This window comes from Acanthaster planci, linkage group LG16 (genome assembly GCF_054643075.1).
Source record: "Acanthaster planci isolate LZ-2023a linkage group LG16, COTS_SCS, whole genome shotgun sequence".
NCBI classification, from domain to species: domain Eukaryota; kingdom Metazoa; phylum Echinodermata; class Asteroidea; order Valvatida; family Acanthasteridae; genus Acanthaster; species Acanthaster planci.
This window is the reverse complement of record NC_141792.1, coordinates 3999178-4025011: the sequence shown is the minus strand read 5'-3', so window position 1 is coordinate 4025011 and position 25834 is coordinate 3999178. Positions and strand designations below refer to the sequence as shown.

General features: G+C 40.4%; 1 protein-coding gene across 1 annotated transcript; it reads right to left on the bottom strand.

The window, feature by feature from the left end:
- Positions 1-307: 307 nt before the first annotated feature.
- On the bottom strand, positions 308-25033 carry rev1 (REV1 DNA directed polymerase). The gene is made up of 15 exons (XM_022244290.2): positions 24834-25033; positions 19169-19307; positions 17779-17947; positions 15831-17192; positions 15358-15512; positions 14836-14955; positions 13177-13397; positions 11940-12215; positions 10322-10525; positions 9223-9476; positions 8020-8605; positions 6949-7258; positions 5392-5535; positions 4631-4733; positions 308-3261 (listed from the first exon to the last, which is right to left on the bottom strand). The coding sequence occupies exons 1-15, from the start codon at positions 24888-24890 to the stop codon at positions 3147-3149; spliced, it is 4215 nt and encodes a 1404-aa protein (XP_022099982.2). The 5' UTR covers positions 24891-25033; the 3' UTR covers positions 308-3146.
- Between the last annotated feature and the right edge of the window lie 801 nt (positions 25034-25834).

The following is a 25834-nucleotide window of genomic DNA, read 5'->3' as shown; positions in this document are numbered from 1 at the left end:
CACATGATTTGTGTTTATATTGAAAAAAAAATCATTAACTATTATTTCATATTTGGACTCTTGGGTAAGCCATCGCGAACTGATTGGGTTATGTCCTTTGTTCCATCATGTACATTTATGCTTTACTGTCTGTTTTCTTTACCTGTATATCCTGAGAAATGAAATAAATAAACAAACTAAAAAAAAAAAATCTCTTTCGTTTCTCTTTCGAAGTTCAGGACTACTCTCATTAAGATCGATAATATTGCGTGGTAGAAAAATGTGTACAAACCTATGGAGAAAAATTAAATGCAAAAATGCAAAAAATAAATCAGAAGATGACTTCATCATAATGTCACTACTCTAGTATCTTCTTAACCGTAGGCTAGTTTCTTACTGTAACTTTGATGAAGATCTAAGATTGCTAAGTGACGAAAATGGTACCTCGAAAATCAGTGATAAAAAACGCGATGACGTCATCATGCCAAATTTCTTCTATGACCGTCCTTGGATAATGTTTTAACATTGTGCCAAGTTTGAAGTTGATCGGATTTATTATGGTACCAAAGTCGATTGGCTGAGAAAAAGAAAACGTCTGAAAAAGGAAAAAAAAAAGGGGAAAAAATTGAACGTTAACAAGAGCTGTTTCGGCAGGAATGCCAAAACAGCTGCATGGAATTACATAGTACGAGGTGTGTACTTGGTAATTAATACTTTGGTAGTCTTTGTTATGACAACCAGAAATCGAAGGTACATTCATAGGTAAAGAAACAAAACAAAACAAGAGAAAAGAAGTTAGCGTAAATAGCATATTAATTTCTGTTAGGTTAGGGGGGACACCCATTGTGCAATAGGCTTTGACCAATTGCTTGAGCAGCATATATATTCTGCATCATGCAGGTAATGAGGAGTCTCAAATTAATTCCAGGAATTTTCAGTTCTTGTTAAAAAGAACTTTGAGGCAAGGGTTTTATCCAAGATATACTGGGCATGTATCCCCCACACATTGCTTCACGAATGTGCTCTGCTCACCACTGGCTACACAATCTGCCCTGAATCATCAGTTGCCAATTTGTAAATAATTTTTAAAAAATGTTGTGAATTCAATATTGTGTGCCTTACTATTTTCACAGGCCTCGGCCTGCATTCAACGTTTTTGTGTACAGGGAGAGTACCAAATAAGTCATGTACATGTATGTAATTTGTCCAAGTTGGCTGATCGGTCCCTCAATCTTTCCGTCATCCCCTCCATAAAATGGAACATTCCAAAACAACCCCAACATACTACTGGCACTGGGTGTACATACACACATCGCATCGCATGTGGACGTTGTACATGTATGTTCATGCACGCACATGAACAGTAAGTACATGTACATGTACGCACACGTGGAACTTTTGTCCGTTTGTCTGTACAGACTTTTCAATATGCTGAAGGCCTTTTATACAATATCAGACTCTCTCCGGCCAATCTCTGACAAATTTCTACACAGACTTGAAGAGGAAAACAACATAACTAAACTACATCAGAGATGTACCACAAAGTCTGGAGAAAACCCAGTGATGACTGCTTAGACTTATCAACAGTGCATATAGAACTAGCGGATGGGAAATGGTTAGAAATAAGGGGGGAGGATGAACTTTGACAGGGAAAAGATTTTCTGTAGTTGAAACTAGTACGGTAACTATATCTGGTCTCCTTCATAAACTTGCAGAGTTATATTCGAGTCCATCGCAAGGCCAGTCACAAGTCCCTTTACAAGGCCAGTCACAAGTCCCTTTACAAGGCCAGTCACAAGTCCCTTTACAAGGCCAGTCACAAGTCCCTTTACAAGGCCAGTCACAAGTCCCTTTACAAGGCCAGTCACAAGTGATGGACTTACAGGGACTTGTGATGGCCTTACAGGGACCTGTGATGAACTTGTGATGGACTTACAGGGACTTGAGATGGACTTACAGGGACTTGTGATGGACTCGAATACAATACTGTAAATGTGGCTCTTGGAGGTTCAGAAGTTCAGTAAGAAAAAACAATAAAATGAAGAACAATACTTCAATGTTGATTGGTTTTTTAAATGTAATGAATGGGTGTGCAACAAGCACTAATGGTTGCTCTTTCTGCAAGAGTATTGAACTTCTCAGGACATTACAAAGAAATGATCAGAGGTGAAAGCAAGGAAAGGAGCCTGGATTATCTGTGAAACAAATGAAATTGACAAACATCTTCGTCTGAGGAAAAAGAAGTGTTCCCTGGCTACCTTTGCAATCATTTGAATTATGAACAATACTCAAGATCCACTACATCTGTACATGTACCTACAAGTAAGAAGATCAAAGGTGACAAGAAAATTCTTCTAATAGCTCAGTACAGAGGACAACCAAATTACAACCAGTACGTATATAAGTTATAAAGACAATCCACATCCAACATGAAGAAATTTGAAGCATCATGAACTAATTCTGTTTTCTGGACAAGAACCTGAAGGGGAAAACTTATACGAATCAATTTTCAAGGGTGAAGTGGTTCCTTTGCCAAAGAATTTTCCACATGTAATCCACATGTAGAATGACTTTGCATTTGAATGAGCATGACCAAGCCTGCCTGTAACGCTCTTTTAAAAAGTCTTCCACCTTTCACAGAATTCACCAAAATCATAGATACCCATGCAGGATTGGAGTCACTTTTATACTGTTATGTATCAGAGTGAAGATGACTTAAGTTTACCCCAAAACTCTTTTCTGGAAGTATGTGGTATGTACATGTACACTTCATGAACAGTCAGAAAATTCCACCCTTGGCAGTAAAATAACAATTCCCCTATCAATAAATGGTATGTCTCACTGGCTTCCTGTATGATCCTTACACTGATAAGGATTTCATGTTCAAGCAATGTCTAGCCTAGAATGTACCCTTCACGTCATTTATTTTTGCTTTGTTTGGGTTGCCCTTGCATTTTGTATGCCCTGCTTTTCGTTAATGCTGGATCTGCCAGGGCAGTCTGCTGTGCACTCTACCCATGCAAACTGAGACGTGTACCTTAACAAACACTGGCTCTCAAATACCTTCGCCTGCAAAAGCAGTGATGTTGACAAGTTCACTCCTGCAGAGCATGGTTGTGCATAGTGGAAAGGAAATTTTAGGTCTAATTTAGAATGAAAAAAAAAGGTTACATTATCTTGAGTGTGCTGCGGTAGATCTGTGAGACAATATCTTGGACTCTGTCTTCTATCGTCTGATAGGCAGCTCTCCATGGCGAGGTGGACTCCATTCGATTAGCCAGCCTGATTGAGTATAAGGCCAAAGATTACCTTCAGGTTTACAGAGATCAAGCCATGTCCACTAGTAATTTTGTACTGCAGAAATTAAATTCATTTTGTAATGACCACATTGATGGTCAATGATTCATGTTATAAATTTTCATAAAACCTATATTCAGCCTTCAGTTAGGTGAAACCAGGATTTTGAGCATTATTAGTAACTGTATTGACACTAAGGATTTGTTACTGTTAAGTGTCAAACAACAGCAGTGAACAATTACTACTGCTATTGCTTGACTGAACACTGTGTGGGGTATGCTTATAATTTTCTCAACACAAGTGGACTTTCATAAATTTAATCACTAATGTTGAATTCAATTTTGTAAAGTTTTAAAAACACATTGTCCTTTAATGACTTCAATCAGTGCACAAACACCTGAGTCAGTGCAAATCTTGATTCTGTGAAGTTGCCTATTTATACACCCTGGAACTAGACCACTGTTTACATTGGTACATCTGGCTGATAATATTCAGAAGGGTGGACTGGCCACCTGCAGTATTCCTAGCTTAAGCTGATAATGTCAAGGTCCCTGCGGCCAAGATAAACAATGAAATCCTGGTTTCAGAGGGGACTAGAATATTAAAAGAGAATTTGTCCCATGCAATTTCATCTTGTCAGACTTTCTGATTCATTTTCTCACTGCTTGAAAAGATCACAGTCATGCATCGAATCTTGCTTTGTCTCCATGTACTAAAAGACCCAGTATTGCTGATGCCACAGTTTATTGGTGTGCTTTCCTAAGGTACTAAGTACACGTAAACCATGGGCCCCATACAGCTAAATTGAAAAGGGCATAAAACAAAATGTGAAATCATCAGTACATGTACATTGGCCTATATGTCACCAATAATCAGGCATGCCAGGTAAAAAAGTACAATGTGATATATTGTGACTGCTAAAATTCACCCTACAGATTGACTGAGGTACAGATCTGGTATTGGAGTTCGTTAATCTTACTTCATCTTGCAAACCTGTAAAAGTTACTTGATTAATATGGACTGGAAGTACATATTTGGTTAAAAGGAAAGTCTCTCAAAGGTATAGAAGGGAAATATTATAATGTATATTTGTGTATCGTGTGAAGAATTACTTTTCATGAGAGTTAAGTAAGTTTTCGATGATCAGTCCATTTTAGAAGTCAACAATTTTGGCAAATTTAAACTTGCCATGAAGGTTTGACTATTGCACTTCTTCAGTAAAACGGCAAATATCCGGCTGAGTGCTTAAGTAGCAACATTAAGTAACCCACACAAGGAAAGTTGATTGCATTGCCCAATAAAGAACAACTTCAAACTGGTGTGGCCAATATCTCAGTAGATGACATATATGTACCTTTTCATGGCTCGAAGGACCAGGTTAGCCATTTCCAGGTTTCTATCCAGAACAAGATCATTCAGGTATTGCATGAGATACTCAATATCTTCGTCCCCTGGCTCTGATGCAGTGGAAAAAACACTCAGTCATTGCAATGCAAGATCCTGATCTTTTGCACCGATAAAACACACTTGCAGCAGTAACCGTTTTTCTCTAACTGGCATAAAAGTAATCTTTTTCAGTGATTTCCTACAAATTAATGCATCAAAGAATAAATTCAGTAAGATTTGATATCAACTAAAGCTCATCTTAAGACGGGCTATACAATCCTGATAAAACAATCCTGTGAAAAAATGCTTGGTATTGTGAATTTTACTTTATTTCATATTTGAGAGCAGGGAACAATTTCTTTGGCTATTTGTCCTTATTTGATCTTTCGAAATGGATTTTATTTATGTAGGAGTGCTAACTGTTCATACTCGAAGCTACAAAGTTCAGCTGATGAAGACAAAAACTGGCACATGTAGCCCATATTTGGCCACAGAGCAGAGCCAGAGATGAAATGTGTAGACTTTTTTAAGAGAGAGGCAAACTGGAGACCCTGGAAAAAAAGTCATGGTACAGGAGAAAGCCAGTGAACAATTCTTCTCAGGTACAGTGTGGGAAAGGAAACCAAACTTGGATCACAGTAGTGAGAGGTGAGTGCTGTACCCGCTAGCCACCCAGGCCACCCTTGGTGCTCGGAAATGGGTTCAAGTTTATAAATTGGTTCCACCAACCTTCAACAGATGTAGTCCATTCTTTCAGCAATGCTTTGACATCCCACAATGCCACAGCACCACAAAGATTCACCGTCTCCTTAGCTGCAATACTTTTAGTATTACCGTCCTCATGCACGTCACGATCTATTTCATTTGCATCCTCTGCATAAAATAACGAGAGCCAGATTCTGTAAAACATCTTGCACTTGAACTCCCAGGGAATTTTTTCAGCTACAGAGGTTCCTGGATATTCCAGAAACCTCTAACTACGCAGGAGAATTACATTATTTGTACATGTACCAACCAAAAACAGGGCCGCTATGGCAATAATGGTGGAAAACCTTTACAGTACGGGGGAGGGGGAAAGGTCAGTGTTTGTTCAAAAGGTAGTGACTTCAGGTGCCATTTCTGATCTCTCCTTTTTTTGATCACCCCCCCCCCCGTTGTCTTCCAAATTCTTAAAAGTGTTTTTCTTTGCTAAGAGCACAAACTTTGAAACCCATTCCCTGTAAAATGTACATTGTCTTTCATGACAACCTTTCTGCAGCAGTTTGAGAGGCAACTTAATGGCAAGCAGGAGTCTTTTCCAGTGTTTTTCCACCTTGCGAAGTGGCATGGTGACCCATTAAGTGTTGCTTCTCTACCACCAAGATTAAATAGTAGCCACCAAGGTTTAACTCGATCTAGCCACGTTAATAAGTACTGGGTGCAATGTGTATATTCTTCAATACTCTATTACAATCTCTTTGAGAAAAAAAAACAGAAAAAAATAGAGTTGTCTTTGAATGTGTAACATTACTTTCAGTTTTTATGACATAAATCTACCTCTTGTATGCCCAGAAATGCACAAGACCTGAACGAAAAAAAAATTGGAATATCCTTAAATAGGCCCTGAACTCCACTCTTAAGCCTTGCCCTGCCCTCCATCCATTTCAATATTTGTCATCAGTCATCATCGATTTCAGACATTTATGATTTAGAGAACACTATTCTCAACCACACACTACTGAGTTCAGCCCTACATAGTCACTGTGTATGCTGAATGAATTTCCTGCACACAAGACCTTCAATGACATTGTGTTGGATGCTCACAAGGAAACCCAACAATGTACACAGGTTTATGCATTTTCAGGTGGGAACTGTCTGCATGTGCTCTCCTCCGTCAACATTCGCAAACTAGTGCACGAACACATGCACCTGTGTCACTGGTAATTAAAAGCAAGTTCATAACCCTCCTAAGACCTTCTAACCACTTGCAACCAGAAGGTTTTGAAAGGGTGAAAGAGATTCTTTGACAAGCTTTGATACAGCACAGGGCCTACAGTCTAACCCTAAATCGCTCTCAGTCCTCCTAAAATCCTTGAAGTGGTTTTGGATTTTAGAGGACTGATGCTGTATGGCAGAACTGTGGCTAATCATCTGCACTGCTCCAGGATACCATTGTCACTGCCTAAACATACTGACAGGAATTACCGTAGGATTTTGAGAGAATGAGGCAGTGGTCACTCCTCTAAGGAACACGTTTCAGAAATAATGCTACTCCTGAGAGCTAATATACCATGGTGGGGTGCTTACTATTGGCAGAAGACCCCTCAGGGCTTCTACAGACATTTCCAGCCTTCCCAACTGGTGAACTCTTGACACCAGTAACCATCTCCAGGATGTCTACTGTTCCTGGTATCTTGAAGCCCTGCCTGGTACCCTTGCGAGGACTTCCCTTGCGTGGTCGCCCCCTCCTCCGATGCAGCTTGAAGGGGCTGGTCTTGGAGACAGATACAGCCTTCTTTGGGCTTGTATCCTGGGGTGTCTTCTGCTGCCTCTGATAGGCTAGCTGCAGTTCCCGTTGTAGCTCAGATGGGAGGGCTTCCATGCAGGCAGGATCGATCTGAAACATTTGCAACAGCTGTACTGAATTAAAACATTTCACTGGTTGAAAGATTTTATCATCACAATCACACTGCGGAATTCATCATCCGTGTAACCTTGGTAGATCACTTTGCTTGTCCCCAAAGTTCCCAGCAATATCACTCTTTCTCTGTATGGCATTTAAACAGACCCTGCACTGTGGAACTTTGCCCTTCACGTAGTGTTACTTTAGCCTTAACATTTATTTGTTCAACAGAGCCCAGTGCTGCAAATGTCCACCACCCTGTTTACTAGCAAGTTGGAGCTCAATGTCAAAAATGACAGCAAGACTCATAATTGGCCGATAGCTGTCAGCTGACTCCACTGCAATTAAAAACATGGTGGCCTCCACAAGTGAGTGCTTACAGGAGTTCTGATGTGGCATGGAGACCTCGCTATATGCATTGTTCCAAGTGCCAAAAAGGAGAAGTATGCTATGTGACAAGCATGCAAGAGCTCCCTTCTGGCTACATGAGAAATATTGGTGCTTTAATTCCCTGCCTGAAACATTCCCATCATTTCTCAACAAGTAGCATAACAATTTGAGCTGCACGTATCAAGGTTTCAATCCACGATGAACAAGATTTTTTTTAAATTTGAGAACTCAAGGCTTTGATTTAGGGAGTGGAGGACATGACTTTCAGATTAAGTGTTTTGTATTGTTCAGGGAATACTACTTTACGTTCAGCATTTTTTTCTGCCAAAATATACAGGTCAAACCATTCTGATCAAATCCCATACTTGCGAAAATGATGGCAGAGCCTCTACGGGGCCCAAGACCTTTTTATCTTCATGTTCTATCAACTCAGAGTGGCTTTCAACTTGCTCCCGTTGGATGTGCTCAGCACCTCCTTGCTCCATTAACTCCTGGATAATGTCTGGTGGCAGCTCTTTCAGGACACTTGGGTCATACCTAAGGCTGGAATGGTCTGTCCCAGATGAAGTGCTGGGTTGGTTTTGGTCTTTGCTAACATGGGATGTACCAAATGATGAAATAGGTTGGTCACAATCAGCTGCTTTGTTGCTCATATTGTTCTTAGAGGAATGTGCAGTGACAGGAATTGGACTGTGCTCAGGACATGGCCTTTTCATCTTTACTCCGGGTTCAGCAGCAGCTGAGCATCCACCACCAGTGAAGTGGTCATCTGTAGTGTGCAAAATTTCTTCTCTGCTACTGGCCTTGCTTAGCCTTGATGGTCCAGCATCGGAAGCTAGCCCACTGCATGAAGGTTTAGACGACTCAGAGTCAAGGGATTTTGTTCCGTCAAGCGGTGTGCCATTGGTGACAGAGCTCGATGTATGCACAACTGACGGGCCTCGGGCTTTGCTGCAGACACAAAACACACAATTACATCTGTGTATGAAACTGTACCGTGCCTTTGTTGAAGGCATTTCACACTTCACCTTATTATGTATGCTTTGTTGCTGTGCGACAGTTTTACAGCTTGTACGTACAATGTCCTCTGGAAATTATAGAAAAACATTTCAGAAAGGTTGATTCCAGGATGTGTTTGATGATACACAATGTACCTCCATATTCCAATTTGTAATTTCACATAGCCATTTTCAGTGGCAACAGTACACGTACACGTAAAACTCGAGATTTAACGCTGACCCTCAAGTTCCTGTTTTTTCCAGGATTCTTCCTAAAGACCAAAACAATAATTAGGAAAACAGCCACATTTTCTTTCATGTAAAAATGATGCTGGTGTATATCTATATTTCTTACTCCTGAAAAACCCACAGGACGATTTTAAAGGACAAAAACCTGTCCCCATTTACATTTTTAACATCCATATTACAATTTATTTGTATAAAACAAGTGCATACTTGATTGACTTAAAGGTTGACAACATTCTCCACTGCAACGTTGACTTAAGAATTTAGGATTATCTGGTGGATGGAATTTATTTCTTTCATTTGCATCTCTCCCATTCTTCCCACCTGTCTTGTTGCTCCCTCTTGGATTCGTAAGTCCTTTCGATCGTCCGCCTGATGTCTTCAGGGAGAGCAGCAAGTACTGAAGGGTCCAGCTGAGATGGGGAGGGCAAGCAGAACTGCTCCAGCTGCTCTTGTCTTGATGGCAGCGTGGGTGTGGCAAGTTGGAAAGTAGGCAGAGGGGGAAGCGGGGTCTTCTCTGGCTGGGGTAACAGAGGCTTTGATGCTGGGACTTCTTGGACAGAAGAAGCCAATGATTTCTGGGAGGAATCACATTTGGGACTTACTGTAGCTGGGCAATTTCACAGACATGAAAACCACTGCAAAAATTATAAAATTTGTCATCAGCACATTTGCACGTGTATTTTTGTCAAAGTGATTGAAATTAAATTAGACCATCCATAATTATAGGCAGCAACACCTGCAAACTGATGGACAAAAATAACAAAGAACCAAAACAACGTAGCTAACCTTCAGCTATAAAATGTGGAGGCTTTAAGTTTGAATCACAGTACATCACATGAACAATTTTGTTTATCTGAAAATGCTACCTGGCAAAGTATGCTCTGTATACTCCAGGCATGGTTTCACAAGCAAACAGATTATAACCAAAGCAACAATGCAGGACAATTTTTCTGACGCCTCCAACCTTTAATTGCCTATGTATTAATTCATCCATCATCCACGATATTCTGGTATACTCAAAATCAACTACATGTAAATCAATAGAAACTCCAGATGAATGAGTCAACGTTTCAACATCAAATCACACATATTAAAAATAAACTTTGTTAGTTCAGGCAACTACAGGAAAAACACCCTTTGGATGCATTCTCTAAATTTAATGATCTTGAAATGAAATAGTACTTCAATTTTCTGCTCTGACTAGAGAGACCTTCTCATCGGTAAGGATGAAACAGGCTGGTGCATGTAAAGTTTGTACATTTCAACAGAACTTAAGTCATGTGGAGCTCAGCACACCCTGCCCAGAGTGTGTGTGAACCTTTGCTGACGTGAAGCAAGTTTCTATCCAGGAGGGACATCATTACTATGCAACCCACATGCCAACTCCTGATCGTCCACATAGTGGATAAGAATGACTCACCTGTTTGGAGACAAAGTCAAGTATTGTGCCTGCCATTCTCTTCTCTTTCACTGCTTGGTCTCTGATGGGATCTGTCGCTGTGGACGGTGGGTTGGTTGACGATTTTGCCAATGGTTTTACAAAATCCAAAAGCAACTTGCTATTGGATGTGGAGGAACTGCCTGTGCTACTGGCTCCAGAAAGTCGGCTTATTTGAATGCCAACCTAAGGATAACAAGAATGGACACTTTTCGGCACTTTTCCATGGATGACTCAAGAATGCTGAACACTTGGGAGAGAAGTTTTTCAAACCACGATGTGATCAAGCAAATAAGTCCTTTGCTGGGATTTTCTATTCTGAGATTAAGAATCTCCAAGTAATTTGTAAACTCACATCTTGCTATGTTTGGTCTTCCATTACTTTTGAACCAAAGGGCCAGAGGTATCAACACTGGGCTTTCACAGCAATAAAAGTTGATACTGTGTTGTTTAAAAAGTGTATAATTTGTTGACAAGGGTCAACAGAGCACTCAACTTGGCTTCATTGTATAATCCATGACAAAAAGTAGATGGACGGCTTCACAGAATAGTGTCAGAAACGCCCCATTACCAATATTACAATGAATCTCTATTGACAATTACTGGGTCCTTCGAATCTCTGCGACTGTAAAGGTTTCATGGATTACAATTCTATTTGGAATAAAGCATGAATCCCACAGAAGTGGGAAAACCAAATGCCATGACCTTTCCAGGCCTCTGTAGGACTCAAACAATCTCCTTGGCATTTGATGTCATTTTGCAGAGAACTTGTTTGGTATTATGAACAGGAAGACTGCCATAGCCACTAGATGTACTATGGACTGACAAGGATAGCTTATAAATTGATCGCTATTCCGTTATCATATCAAAAGTGACCCACCAAATATAACTCTTGCATGATCTTAACTACCATGACTTTTCCATGACCTGTTTCCTCAAACAGGACTCACGGGCACTGTTTTTCTCCCAGTTTTCCGTGATGACACAGTGATTTTCCAGCACATTTATTTTTACATGGATTTCCATGATTGTGGGAACACTGATAGAAACTCTTCCATTTAATTGCAACCTTAACTCATCAACGTGAGTGCCTCCCCTGGCATAATATGCACCTGCATAATTGGTCCAAATGCCACTGGTCAGATGATGGATAGGTACATGTAGCGGGTACCTCGGCCTGAAAATTCTGTACTTCCTCATTAACCCTGAGCCTGCTACATGCAACAGACTCAATGCGTTGCTTTTCCAAGAATCTGATTTTCCAAGGTAAAGAGTGCTGTAACCAGAATCATTTCACATGCTGTAAATGGTTCTCCGGGCCGAAAATTGTGAGCGTTATATCCAGAGAAGTGTTGTAAACGCACCATAATCACACAAAAATGTACACAGTGAATGGGCGTACAGCTGGGGAAATGAAAATAAAGCGTTACATCGGTAAGAGTGTTACATCAGGGAGCGCTATAACGGGAATCTACTGTAGCAGGTTGGCTAGTCAGCTTTTCCTGAGAAAAAAACAAAGGACTTAAAATCTGCACTGCAAACAATATGGCCTATTTTAGCACTATGCAGATACGTCAGTTTTCTGGTCATTTTCACTCACCCCTCTTAGGTCCGATGCCTCTGTCTTCATCTGGGCCAACAGCACCTGGCTCTCCTGCTGAATGATGCTCAGTTTGTCCGTGGCCTGTGCCAAGGTGGTGGACTTAGCCAGGTTATCGCAGATCCCATGACCCATGAACTTGGATGTTTGCTTGGGGGCACTTGCCTGCCGCACTTTCAGCTTGAGCGTGATGGTCTTACCTACCATTGCGATGGCGGTCAATCGCCGATGGACCTCCTCAGCCAATTCACTAACAAACCTTGTGGCTTCACTGTTCTGTTCATTGAGATTGAAGATGGGAAAGTTTCATACACATTAAAGCAAAAGATCTCAACAAATCATGCATGATTGGGCTTGGGATTGGAAAAAGAAATGTGCAGCTTCTTTCAAAAGCAGTCACTATGTATTATGAACTCATGCTAAAAGACTTAACTGTGGCCTTGCAGTTTACGAAACCACCCTTTAAAGTATACCATTGTTAGGTTTCCATTGGACCCCTTCAAAAAACAGAAAGACCCATATGCATGCCTTTCAACCCATAGTGACCTGGACTGAGTGAAAGCTGATGAAGAAAAAAATCTTTTAAGAGGCTAGTAAACCCATCCAGAGATAAAGAACTCTTTCCATATGCTGGCCTGGGTGGGCTTCAAACCTGGGTGACCAAGATTAAAGTGGAAAGTTCCATTTTCGGCAACCTGACCCCAGGTGCCTAATAAACAAGCCACGCTGATAACAAATAGCTTCCATTCTTCAAACTTAAGCAAACAAAATGGTCAACTGCTTAAAAATAAAATTTGCATAGGTATAAATGTGTACATTATTGTGTGTGCTACTGCCATGGTTCATGTGGAACACACCTCTAGAAGACATTAATAATGATTGTAGTACAATGAATACAGTCAACTCAGGTTATAACAAGTTACACAGACCGAACAAATTACTCTGTTGTAACCACAACTTTATCCTAAAAGGAGTGGAAAAACAATGAAAACACGAAAATTAAAGAAATTCAGATTCTGAGAATTTGCGCTTTATAACAGTATTTTGTTACAACACTGTTCTTTATATCAAGAGTTGACTGTACCACAAGGTTTCACAAATTTATCCCTCATATGGCACTAACTGAATTTTAAAATGTGTAAACGACAAAATTAAGAAGCGAACAGGCTAATATTGAAAGCAAAAATGTGGACTGGTAGCGATACAAACTTCACAATGACCTAACAAAATGATTCACCTGAGTGAACCTAATTCCATAATTGATCTCCGCTGAGACTGACTTCCTTTCCCTTTCCGCTCTGATTGGTCGATTGTCTATGCCCCGACAGTAGCTGTACAATGATTGGCCAGTCTTAGGTCCAAACTCCTTCTGTAGGGCCCCAAGTGACAGGTTCTGCAAGTCGACACAGGTTTCTATGCCCATTGTCCTCAGTCGGGCACCTGTGGACCATCCAACTCCTGAATCAGTAGAAAGTCATACATGCACATAAATGAATGTACAGCGAGTAAATGCAACATACTACCAATGATCCATGTATGTAATTGGTTTAACATCAAGAAAGAAAAAAGAATAACATGCAAGCACAATGAGCCAGATTTGCATTTCTAAATGCCAAGGTCCTTCTGGAACAAAGCGTGCATGAGTCTGTAGGGCCACACCAGCGCTGTACAGAGAAAATTAAAATGAGTAGCCACTGGCTCCTAGAAAAAATTCATTTTGGGCATGTGCTGTTGGAATACTGAACTGATTCATTGTGACTGAAAATGAAATACCGGTACCAACTCAGAAGGACTACAACTTCTTGTCCTGAAAATCTCTAAAAGGTTCTGGTGAAATTCAAGCTTGACATTTAGTTAAAGTTTGAGTCAGACTTAACTGAAAGTCAGGCAATCCCTGGAAAGTTAGTGTGTAAGAACAAAGATGATGAAGTAGAGTCAAATTATAGATTCCTTATGTCCTGATGGGTAGTTATAAATAATCAATAAAAGGTCAATGCACCACTACTATCCTGGTAATGAAGCCAAGGATTCCTTTCATTACATGCACAGAGATGTAATGTTTATAAAATTAAGTTAATTCAGGAAGTGTGATCTAACATGTCCACCTTATAAGAACCCTCTCGTCACATAGGAAGAAAAGACAGGTTGGGTGTTGGACCAACCCAGAGACCATGCATTAACCACTTGCTGCCAGGGGACCCGTTTTCGCGCACATAGGCTTTATACACGAAGACGGGGAGCCTAAAACCAGGACAAAAGAGCTGGGTCTTGTAACAAAAGACCATGCTCGTCACAAAAGACTGAGCTGCTGGGCATTACCGACATTTTTTCTTTCTCAATAGTGGAAATAATCCAGTCTTGTTTTGAAACAGTATACCACGGTTTTGGGCATTTAGTGTGAGCGGATTACCACCGGGGACAAAAGCGCTCCACCACCGCAGCGATGAGCCACACAGCACTGCTGCAGGCTAATCTGGCCCCTATTGAAAAGACGTCAGCAGCGCACTGTGCCAGGTTCATGAACAAAAGAAAGTTACATAACACCGCACAATCTCGGCTCTTTTTACAAGGCTGCAGGCCTGGCTGAAATAATCGTGCATCAACAGATTTTGTCTGTCAGGCTACAGTGGCCACCAGGCAGTAATTCATGTGTAAAGAGCCATTAATTGAAATGATGAATTTTTGAAGATTTTTGAAAACTGATAATCTTGAAATTCGACCGTATGCGTGCACTATATTTTTCAAACCACCCCGCAGCATGTGGTTTAAATGAAAATTGGTCATGTACGCTCCATGCAAAGTATGCACGAAGGTCATGAACCTACAAGCATACATGGTCATGGTGTATAACATCCCCCAATCTTCTTTGCATCCCCTCGAGCTTGTGAAGTCTCACCAGGTAGATCCTTGACTGGCTGCTGTTTCATGAACTCAGCGGCATCCTCTGACTCCAGGAAGAACTGGCCGTTGGGTTTGGCTTTCCTGGTACTCATGCGGGCCAACAGAATATTGGCAGCTAGAGGCAGAGCGTTTACAGTAGCAGTTAGTATTAAGTCGACCATCAAAATTAAAATTTACAACCCCCAAAATTTCTTAACGAAAGAGACACCAAAACTTTATCTGAAAAAGTAAGGTGGGATCTGGAACAGACAACTTCAGGAAGAGGGTGCCTTCAACAGGCTTCACAAACACATACATGTACATGTGCACAAACGCAGTGCACAAAACATCTTCTCATACATGTCTGTTCTAACAATTCTTTTTTGCAATCTCTTCCAGACATGAAGTAGGATCAGTAGAGGAGACTGGTCTATTTTGTAAAATATGTCTTTGCAATACACATTTGATTGAAACATGACACCAAAGGGCCATTTTGAAAATGAAATCTGTCCAAGAATTTCTCAGCAGATTTACTTACCGAGTCCCACTGAAGCACTACACTGGGTCTTGTCCTTGATCTCTCTACGGAGTACCCGTGCCAGATCTAGGGGTGCTGCCCCTGTGTCTTCTAGGATGCTGGTCACATCAACAAACATTTCATCACAGCTCACAGCCTCTATGTCATGTGTATAACTAGAAAAGAAGAAAAAGCAAGCATTTAACTGTCAGTTAATGAATGGCAGATTGATTCATCAAATGAGCAAGACTTTAAAAAGCAAATTATTATACGAGGATCGTTCAGGATATTTACATGTACACATGCACATACCAATGACAGTACAGCTTCCAGTAAATAAACACATGAACACGCACAGGTATGTATTAACATATCATCATTGTACATCATCATTAATGATTCTGAAATATCTCCTAGTAGTTATGCAATGCACGATGCATGCGTAAAATGTGTACAACTCGTGTCAATTGGTTTTTTAGAAAGTAAACACTTACCTCGCGACAGTCTCATACAAGGTTTGTGAGACACTCTTGTAACCCTCAAAGTCATAGGGTATGGTCAGCAGGTCTGGGCAACGTTTCCTGGCCTCTCCCATGAACATACCGTTCTTGACGCCAGCCTTGCGAGCCTCGTAACTGCAGCTGGCTATTTCTGCCATGGAATTGAAAGTCTCTGCATGCACGTGTACCCTGTTTACTTCTGGCTTGGCCGCAGGGGGTGGCATAGCTTGGGAAGGGGATGGTGCTGACTGTTTGAGACACTTGGAAGGCTGGTCTGGCAATGATGACGCTTCTCCGAGATATGTCTGTGCACTTGGCAAATCTGATTCCACAGGAACCGGTGGATTCTCTGCTGACGTTTTGCCTTCTGAACAACCCTCTGTCTCCTGTATGTAAGTCTTGGCCAGATCCACGTGTCGACTCTTCAAGCCTTTGCTGCCATCTTGCTTGTACTTGCTTGAATAGTAAGCTGCCTCAAATTCCCTTGCTTCTTGGTTTCCTTCAGGCATCCCCTTACCCTTAGAGTGGGTCACAGCGACTGGTTTCCCTTGCAGGTCAGGTCGATTGCGGAGTCCAACAGATACAAAGAAGCAGTCCATGTCAATGTGCATGATGACACGTTTGGGCTTATCTACTTCACCACAATTTGGTCTTGCAGAATGAGTTTGGAAGAGCACTGGGGTTCTTGAGATCTGATGTTCCTCGTTTACCACGTCAGTCTGGGGTTTTATATCAAGTAGTTCTCCTGAGCTTGGTGGTGAATCGTTGTGATCCTCGATAAATCGTCTCAATTTCTCCCGTCCTGGGAAGCTTATGTCGCCAAGGCTCTGCAACTTGTTGACAAAGGCCTTGAACTCTGCCCCCCAAGTGGATATGTGATGAAGACGCGAGTTGCTGTAAAACTCTGACACAAAATTAGGGTTGCCTGCCTTGGCAGGACCTTTGCTGTTTCCAAAGGATTCACGAGACTGATCCTTCACGGCACTGGCTCTCAATGGCGGGCAATTCATGGAATTGACATTGACTCCATTTTCAGACAAGGAAGTCTGAGAGGCATGGGAAGCTGAAGAGCGACTTTCTGGTGAGCCAATTGATTCATAACTCTTGCCTAGAAATTCCACCATGCTGTGACCTTCAGGACTTCTCAGTGTGGTTCGCTGATAGCTGGAAACATTGTGAGTTGTACTCTTGGCTTCACCGACCGTTTCTTCCACTGCAAATGTGGATGTGTTGGGCTTGTTTCCCATTGTTTGAGGACAACTCTTCAAATTCGTGAACTTGAGTGTATCCTGAGAATTTGTTCTGTTGGTGTACAGTTGGTAAGGCCCATCTGGCAGTAACCTCCCCACCTTGATACTAAAAATGAACCGAGAAATAGAAATGACTCAATTTACTTTAACACAACCCCTCCAAGATTGCTCAAAAGCAACTGCAAATTGAATCTGATGTCTCAAAACATTCGCAGCAAAAATTTCACAAATATATCCCATTCAATTTTGTGTCAATAAACCGGCCTTAACAGTGCACTACGTACAGTGTAAATGCATGCTGCTTTTTGATAAAAGTTTGAATCACGTCTCTGCAAACTTGTAAGACCATGAAACTTTCTTGTAAGCAGCAAGCTGGATTTCAAAACAAAAAGAGCAGATTCCAAGTGGGAAACACTCCCCCAAAAGGAAATGTTTCCTTGCCCCTACAGTACACAAGACGTTACCTACATATACACACTGTGCTCTAAATCTCACACAACTGATGCTCGAATAGGCAACTGAAAATTTCATGTACCTCTGAAAATTTGGAGGACAGCATACACTTAGAAAGAATCAAATATGGAAAATGAATTTGACACCGAAGTGACTGAAACCAACAAGCAAATACTGTGCAACTTGGCTTAGATTTTGAACAGAAACATGCAACTTGTATGAAATGCATAGGCAGGTACCTGTCTAGAATCCACTCTGGTTTGACTATTTTCTCATCTCTCAGTTCCTTGATCTTAGCATAGGGCAGTCTGGTTGCTATGACATGGGTAACTTTGGTCTTACTGTAGTAGTGATGATACATACCACCATGCAGCATCATTAAGTGCTTCAGCTCATCAGATGAAGGCACTGTGGGTAGGTGACATGCAAACAAAACATGAAGTTTTCATAAAGAAATATTTAAATTTCAGTCAAACACAAAGAAAAAGGTCTAACCAAAATTGAAATATCTCTTAACCTTTTTTCTGAATGTTAGCAAACTAGACAGTGAAATTACATACGGAAGTGGCAACATGTACATTACTCAAATGGAACCCTCAAGAAGACAGTGTTTGTGTGTGCCTTACATCCTTAGGCATCAAGCAATGGAACCCTCAGGAAGACAGTGTTTGTGTGTGCCTTACATCCTTAGGCATCAAGCAATGGAACCCTCAGGAAGACAGTGTTTGTGTGTGCCTTACATCCTTAGACATCCTGCAATGGAACCCTCAGGAAGACAGTGTTTGTGTGTGCCTTACATCCTTAGACATCCTGCAATGGAACCCTCAGGAAGACAGTGTTTGTGTGTGTCGTACATCCTCAGACATCCAGCAATGGAACCCTCAGGAAGACAGTGTTTGTGTGTGCCTTACATCCTTAGGCATCAAGCAATGGAACCCTCAGGAAGACAGTGTTTGTGTGTGCCTTACATCCTCAGACATTACTGCAATGGAACCCTCAGGAAGACAGTGTTTATGTGTGCTTTACATCCGTACACATTTTGAATGAATTTGGCATTTCCCAACTAGCAATCTTTTTAGATAATGAAGGGTGCAGATAAGTGCATGTGGTCTGTGGCAGCCTATCTACATGTACATGTAATTCCACAATGTTTGTTCCACTCAGAAGTTTAACTTGAATACAGGAGAAAAAACCCCTGAAAAACACATGGCCAACTGAGGCTTCTGAAATGAATGAAACCTTACTTCAGTCCAAGATCTTGTTGTGGTTCTGTTGCTGCAAACAATGACTTACTAACACGCCAATAACTCTCCCCAAGCAAAAAAAACTGTGTAATGTTGAAATGCAAATTTGACATTGATCAGTGAACCTGAACACTCCCAAAACCTCCGATTTCAATACGATTTTACACACACCCTTGGGGGTTAGAGTTAATTTAATGCATTGTTAATACAGCATTCTGCTAATAACAAGGATATTTGTAGGTCCCAACCCCTGTGTTCTTTATTGTTTTCATTCCAAATGCAACTTTCCTGTAACAACAAAGTCATCTGCAAAGTCTAGGGGACCTCTCATTAATGACTGTATCTTGTTCGGTATGCTGAATATTTCTTAGTAAGAAGTCTTTACCTGTATACCCGTTGACATGAATAGAGACCCCATCAAAGATGCGTGAACCAGAAGCACTCCCTGCAATCTCAATATTTCGTGGGGTGTCTGCAGTAAACTGCTCTGCTAACTTCTGTTTCTTGGCATTCATGTATCCACCCTGGTGCAACCAAAGAAAGAAAATCAAGATGCTATCATACTTGACTGCATACCATGCAAGAAATGCCAGCGCAATAAAATCTCACCCTGGATATCCACCCAACTAAAGAAGTTGATTTGCCTCAAACATTTTTTTTGTTTAATTAAGCTAAATGGACTGGTTTTAGTAATGTATGGAATAATAACACATTCATAACCAGGTAAATAATTCTATAAAACTGGCCTACTCCAAGTACGTGATGATCTCTTTGCCACACCAGACAACAAATGGAGCTTCTGGCGATTTGTGAGAGACCATTGAAAATTCCGCTCACTTCCTGTCTTTCACCATGCCAGGAAGATGATCAACAAACCTGATGTCATCGCCGAAGCTTTTAACAACTTCTTCATTTCAGTTCATTAACGTGCTGTCAATAGCCAGGAAATGCCTCCTCCATGTCCACTTGCTATCCTCGAACTTCCACCTGTTCAGCTACATTTGAGTGATTTGACCAAATCACTGAAGAAACTGAATCCTTGGAAAGCCCCAAGCCCCAACCGAACATCCCCTCGAATCCTTCAAGCTACAGCTACATTTATCGCTCCACCCTTACTTCGTCTTTAAACTCATCACTCTCTCAATATCTCAGAAAGCTGGAAGCTATCAAATGTCACACCAGCTTACATGTCTGACAGCCGAAATGATGTAACTAACTACCGCCCAATTTCTCTCATGTCAGTCATTTGCGAGGTGCTTGAAAGAACTGTAGCAGATGCTATCCAAGGCCACGTGACACTGTACTGCATAGGCAATGGCAACCAGCATGGATTTATAGCCCAAAAATCTTGCGTAACACAGATGACCAATGCAGTTCATGACAGGGCACCATTACTAGACAAGCCTCAACCCCCTATAATTGACATTGCCTGCTTGGACTTGGACAGTAAAGCATTTGATAAGATGCCTCTCCCCCTCCTGCTTGAAAAACTAGCTCTAAAGTTCAACATATGAAGCCAAACATGGAACTGGATCAAATCATTTTTGACTGGGCGAATTAACGTGCAACATATCACGGCTTGTTTTCACCATGGTCACCTGTAACATCTGGCATTCCCAAGTAAGTGTTCTTGGTCCCTTATTATTCAGTTTATCAATGACATACCCAAAAACCTGTCCACAACATGCCTCTAGTTTGCAGATCACGCCCTCATCTACAGGTCTATTATCTCCCATGACAATGACCACATCTTCCTAACTGATCTTGACAAACTTGATAACTGGAGTCAACAAAATGGAATGCAGCTCAACCACAGCCTAAATCTAAGACTATGCACATGACACAATCTTGGAAAGCAGGTACCTACCCACAGTACACCCTTCAAGGAACCCCCCTCCATGAATTCTCCACCTTTAAGTACATGTAACTGTGCGTAACAGTCAACAGTACACTTACATGTACATGTACCTGGCAGTGTTGTAGTCGAGTACATGTACTTTCCGAGTATCGACGTTCTCCGCAAAATACTGAACTGGGTAAGAGGGAATAAAGCCAGAGTGCACAGGCATTTGATGGTAAATGTGCAAAATGTAAGATTGCAAAATAAATGTTAGACTTCAGACACTCCAAGTTGTGTAAAATTTAAGTTTTAAGGAGAAAAGTACTCGGAAAGTACTTGGCAGAGTACTTTTCGAGTAGTTTTGTCCTAAAAAGTTAATTTTAATCAAACAGTGAAGGTCTGAAGTCATTATGTTGCTTTGTAATCTTACCGGTACCTTTATGCATGTACCATCAAATGCCGATGTACTTCAGCTTTGTTCCCTCCTAACTAGTTAAATATTTGGTAGAGAGCTTGGTTCTCAAAAAGTACTCGACTTCATCACTGGTACCTGGACAGATCACCTCAGTGCCACTGTTGCCAAAGCTAACAAAACCTTAGCATTTATATGGCATGTTACAGAAAACTTGCATGTATATCCCACAGCTCTGGGATCACTCTATTGCTCCTTTATACACGTAGTTCTCCTACTCGAGTATGGCTTACCTGCTTGGTGCCCATACACATCAAGACTAGAAGCTAAACTTGAACATGTATAAAGGAGGGCTACTAGAAGGATCCTCAAGCAACACAGAGGTGCCATGTTGTATGAGGACATATTGAAATCTCTGAACTGACTTAGTCCGGATGCTCGACGACAAAAACTCACTGTGCAGTTTGTTACAAAGTGTTTCTTTGGACTTAGCGAATGTGACATTGTTAACTCCCTCACATTAGTCAACACCCAGCATCTAGATAGGGTCCTGTTTGTATATCCCTATCCGAGAACCTTAAGCCTGAAGAATTTATCTATTCACACTTTCCCCGGATATGGAACAATTTGCCAGTGCTCATCAAAGAACCTTATCATACATTTATTAATATTCATCAATATCAAGATTCTTAGAGGTTGCTTTCCCTGCCTAATTTTCATACTTATTCAAGGTTCGGTAATTAACTTGTTTTCTTTTTATAAACTGTTTAAATTTTTAATTAATTACATGTACATGTACTTCACTTTTTATCTCTTTTCTTTAATTACTCCATTTAGTGTTTTAGATGCATAATATTTTTGCCTAAGTTTATTACACTTTATTATATTGAATCTCTGTGGAAATGTGGAACAGGTTTCACCCTCTGTATTATTGTCATCGTTAAACCTGTCTTTTCCTTGTGTTGCCCAATTTCTTAGTTACATGTATTTTAAGTTCTCCTTTTCTCTTAAGGTGAATTTTATTATTTTTCTTATATAAACTGATGACCATTTTTAATTATTCCATTTATTTTGTTTAGTTGCGAGATCTTATTGCTTTCATTTACCAACACTCTAATGCTTTGAATTTCTTTTTCATTCTAGGAACTTTATTTTTATTTTCCATTTTTCTTTCTGTACAATGTACATGTACTAGTGCAAACATACTGGTGCATCCAAGAGCACAGTTTTTCCACTTTTGAATTATATTGCGTTTTTATATTAATTTATTTTGACACATAAACAATATTAATTCAGAATACTATTTACATGTATTTTAATTTTCATGTGCTTTTTACCCCAGTCTAGGATTGGATGAGCAGGCCTCTGGGCCACAGTGAATTTCATTTTTGTTCATCCTGACCGACTTAGATTGGTTTGTCCTAGCGTCCCTGTTTCAATTCCCCTTCCTTTCCCTTATTTTCAATTCTTATTAATTTATTCATTATTTGCATGTACAGTATTCATTGTTAACATACTGCAATGAATATTCTTCTGTGTTGTTTTGTTTTGGCCACATAAATAATAATAATATCACGTACATTCAGAACATGTACACTACACGTACCTGAGGTTGATGTTTTGTCTCGAGATATTTCTGTCAGTGTTGTCGTCCAGACCTCTTCTGACCATAACAAGACCCCACAAGGCTATCACCAAACCTCCAATCTGAATTTAAGTCATAAGCCATTTAACTGAACTGAAAAAAAAAAAATGTCTTTGTCACGGTCCAGCCAGTTGCTGAAGATCAATCTGATCTTGTATCTGGTTTGAAATGCGACCTGATACCAAAACTAAATGATATGGTCTAATATTTCATTAACTGTTTTAAGGCCGGTTCAGGCTTCAGGCAAATGAAAAAGCAAGGCAAATCTGATGTCACAAAACACTTGTGGCAAAATTAGCTTGAGTTGAAATGTTTTCCTTTTTTGCCACTTCCAAGATAAATAGGCCTACTTTGATTTGCCTTCACAATATGCATGTATGTTAATCTTCGCACCGAATACCGGTACATGTACATGTACATTCACGAATTAGCCTTGGATCTTTATCATGTTTATTCCAAAGAGTAAACTGCACTCTTTGTTTTGATACATCACTCTTGCTGGCATCTTCAGATTAGTCACCATACATGTCTGTACATTTTACATCCATAAATTTGTGTGTTTTGGTACACGTACATTGTACTTCTTATAACCACCGTGCAAGTTGCTTGTGTATGCTAACCTGAATGAAACTTTTATAGCTATTCCTGAACTCTTTTGACCAAGGATTTCGACCTTGCATGTGCGTGTGCGTGAGGTCAATGCATCAGGAGCTGTCACTCTCAACTGAATGGTGGTGCAACACCACCATTCACAACACAGTCAAAAACAGGCCAACGGCTTGCCCACTTTTGGGTGCTTCATTTTTAAAGTCATCCTCCGTGCATACAGTGTGTATGCTTAACTTGGTTTTTGAAATAATTATGATCGATTAAAAATAAAATATCTAACATGAATGTGGGGGTTTGGTTAAAATGCTAGACCTAAGTTGGAGGTGAAGGCACCAAAACACAATGGTATCTTTACATGTAGATCATTGTGTGCTGCAACTCTCGTCTTATGGGCCATTCCATGCTGAAAAATGGGGGGGAGGGTCATTCATTGATGGGAAAGGTAAATAAAAGTTTGCTTGCAAATTTTCCGTTTTCAATTGCTTGCTTGAACTTTCTAACCGATGTTTTTTTAATGATTGGAATAATTATGTCCTTACAAACATTTAAAAGGGTTTCTCCCCTCTCTCTCTTTAATAAAGTGAGCAAGGCAGTCTCATCTTTTCTTAATGATATACTTTTTCTGCTTCTTTATTAATTCTTTCCATTTTATTGATTTTTTGTTCACATGGCAACCACTGGAAATATGTTAAATTACACATTTAAATGTCTCATTTTTTTTATCTGCTCGGCCAAGTCCATTTCTTGTCACACTAAAGACAAAAATCTTTAAAATATTTGCAAAATATAGATTAAAATAAGGGTCTTTTGGGGAAAAAAATCAGTAATATAGCCGACCATATGCCAATACCACGGTAACTAATGGAAAATGCAAAGCAACGTACCACTGGATATTTTATTTTATTGAAGCTTTTATGTAAAACTTTATGTACTGCAAGTTTGGTGATGATATATAAATGAATTCTGTAGTTACGTTAAAGTGCGACTTTTTACTTGTTCTTTTAACTTATTTGGGGCCACATTCATGGCTTAACCTGTGCACTGTAAATGTCTTTGCAGTATATGTCTCATCTCGACACTAAAAATTTTATAACTCAAAACGTAAATGGCCATTTGAGTTCATTAAGAAAGCATATTAATGTAGCTTTCATTTCCTATCATTTGACACAAAGCAGCTCTGTACTCCCTATAACAATTTTGACCTGAAAACCCTAGTAGGCCTAGTACTAGTAGTAGCATGCCAGCACGCATGACAGGACTGTCCCCACCCCCCTCCCCCGACCCCCAAGTTGGTGCATAAACTGGCCACAATTTTTCGGGTATTAAAGTAAAATATTTCGCACAAATCAACTTTCACTAGCTAAAGTTAACGTTCACCAGTTCATCATAATCTAGGCTACTTTTGCATGTTCGTATACACATACGAGACGTGTTCTAACTATAATAGGCCGGGCCCATAGCATGCAGGCCTATATTACTGCGAATCCATAAATTTTCACTCGGGTCTCAGCAAGCTTGAAACTTAGAGTTACATGGAATCTCACCATTTCTCCCCAGCCATTGTCACCCCAGGATCTCTTTCCTCCACGTCCTCTACTCATGTCTCTCAGTTACATTCAACTGACGTCCAACTTGAGGAAAATTTTGAAACAAATAACGACTTTTTTTTCTTAATTGTCAAACATGACGCTCCTAGCTCCAGGCCTGTGGCGGTCGCGCCGTTCCTAATTCCCCGGGCGCGCGCGACATTTGCGATAAGATTGTACATCGCCCTCTATCGAGCGACGATTTTTTTCTTCAGACAAACGTCTTGGCATTTTTTTTCTCAGTTCCTTCTTCATAGAGGCTATTGTCATAGAGAGTGAGATAAGTTATTTAAAGATTAAATTGATAGTTGTACTTAATTTTCAAATTCTCTTTGAAGGCCTACCAAAACGTAGGTAATCTGCCACAGCGCCGCGAGTCAGCGAGCGCGATTGGACCGCTCTGTTTGCTGCCCTCTATTGACATTGTCAATCAAAAATCTCCCATTATTTTCTGGAAGTTCAGGCGCGCCGCTGATAACTAAGATCCAGGGGCCGGCAGGTCGGAATCCCCTGCTCTAAGAAAAAATACCCCCCCCCCAAAAAAAAAAACACCCCGAAAGATAAAAAATGGGGAAAATAAAACAAATAAATTATACAAAGATAAGTGCACCAATACCACTATAAAGAATTTGTGTCACGTAATGTTTCAGAATCGTTTCCGCTATCGCTAGCGCTAGGTCGCAAAAAATGAGACATTGATCTTCCAGAAAACAACTGAGGACTGTCAATGGCTGCTAATATGTCCCATCTTTGTCATATTTTACTCCAAGTAGCATGTAAGTAGGGCCCCATTTATGAGACAAAAAAGAGAATGATTGGGTGTGGCAATTCCTGGATGGGATATTTGATGGGTTTGTTGCAATTCCAATGTACTTTTTTCGTTATTATTGCTTTTGGTTGTGTTCCTATTTCCTAAATTCTTGGGCCCTTCAAATGCACATTGCACATAATAGAAAAAC

Excerpts from the sequence above, each read along its gene's own strand:
- rev1 (XM_022244290.2), bottom strand. The coding sequence starts at position 24,890 with ATGAGTAGAGGACGTGGAGGAAAGAGATCCTGGGGTGACAATGGCTGG. Across the intron at positions 19,308-24,833 it reads ACAATGGCTGGGGAGAAATG|GGTGGATACATGAATGCCAA; the intron begins GTGAGATTCCAT and ends TGGTTGCACCAG. Across the intron at positions 17,948-19,168 it reads TCATGTCAACGGGTATACAG|TGCCTTCATCTGATGAGCTG; the intron begins GTAAAGACTTCT and ends ACCTACCCACAG.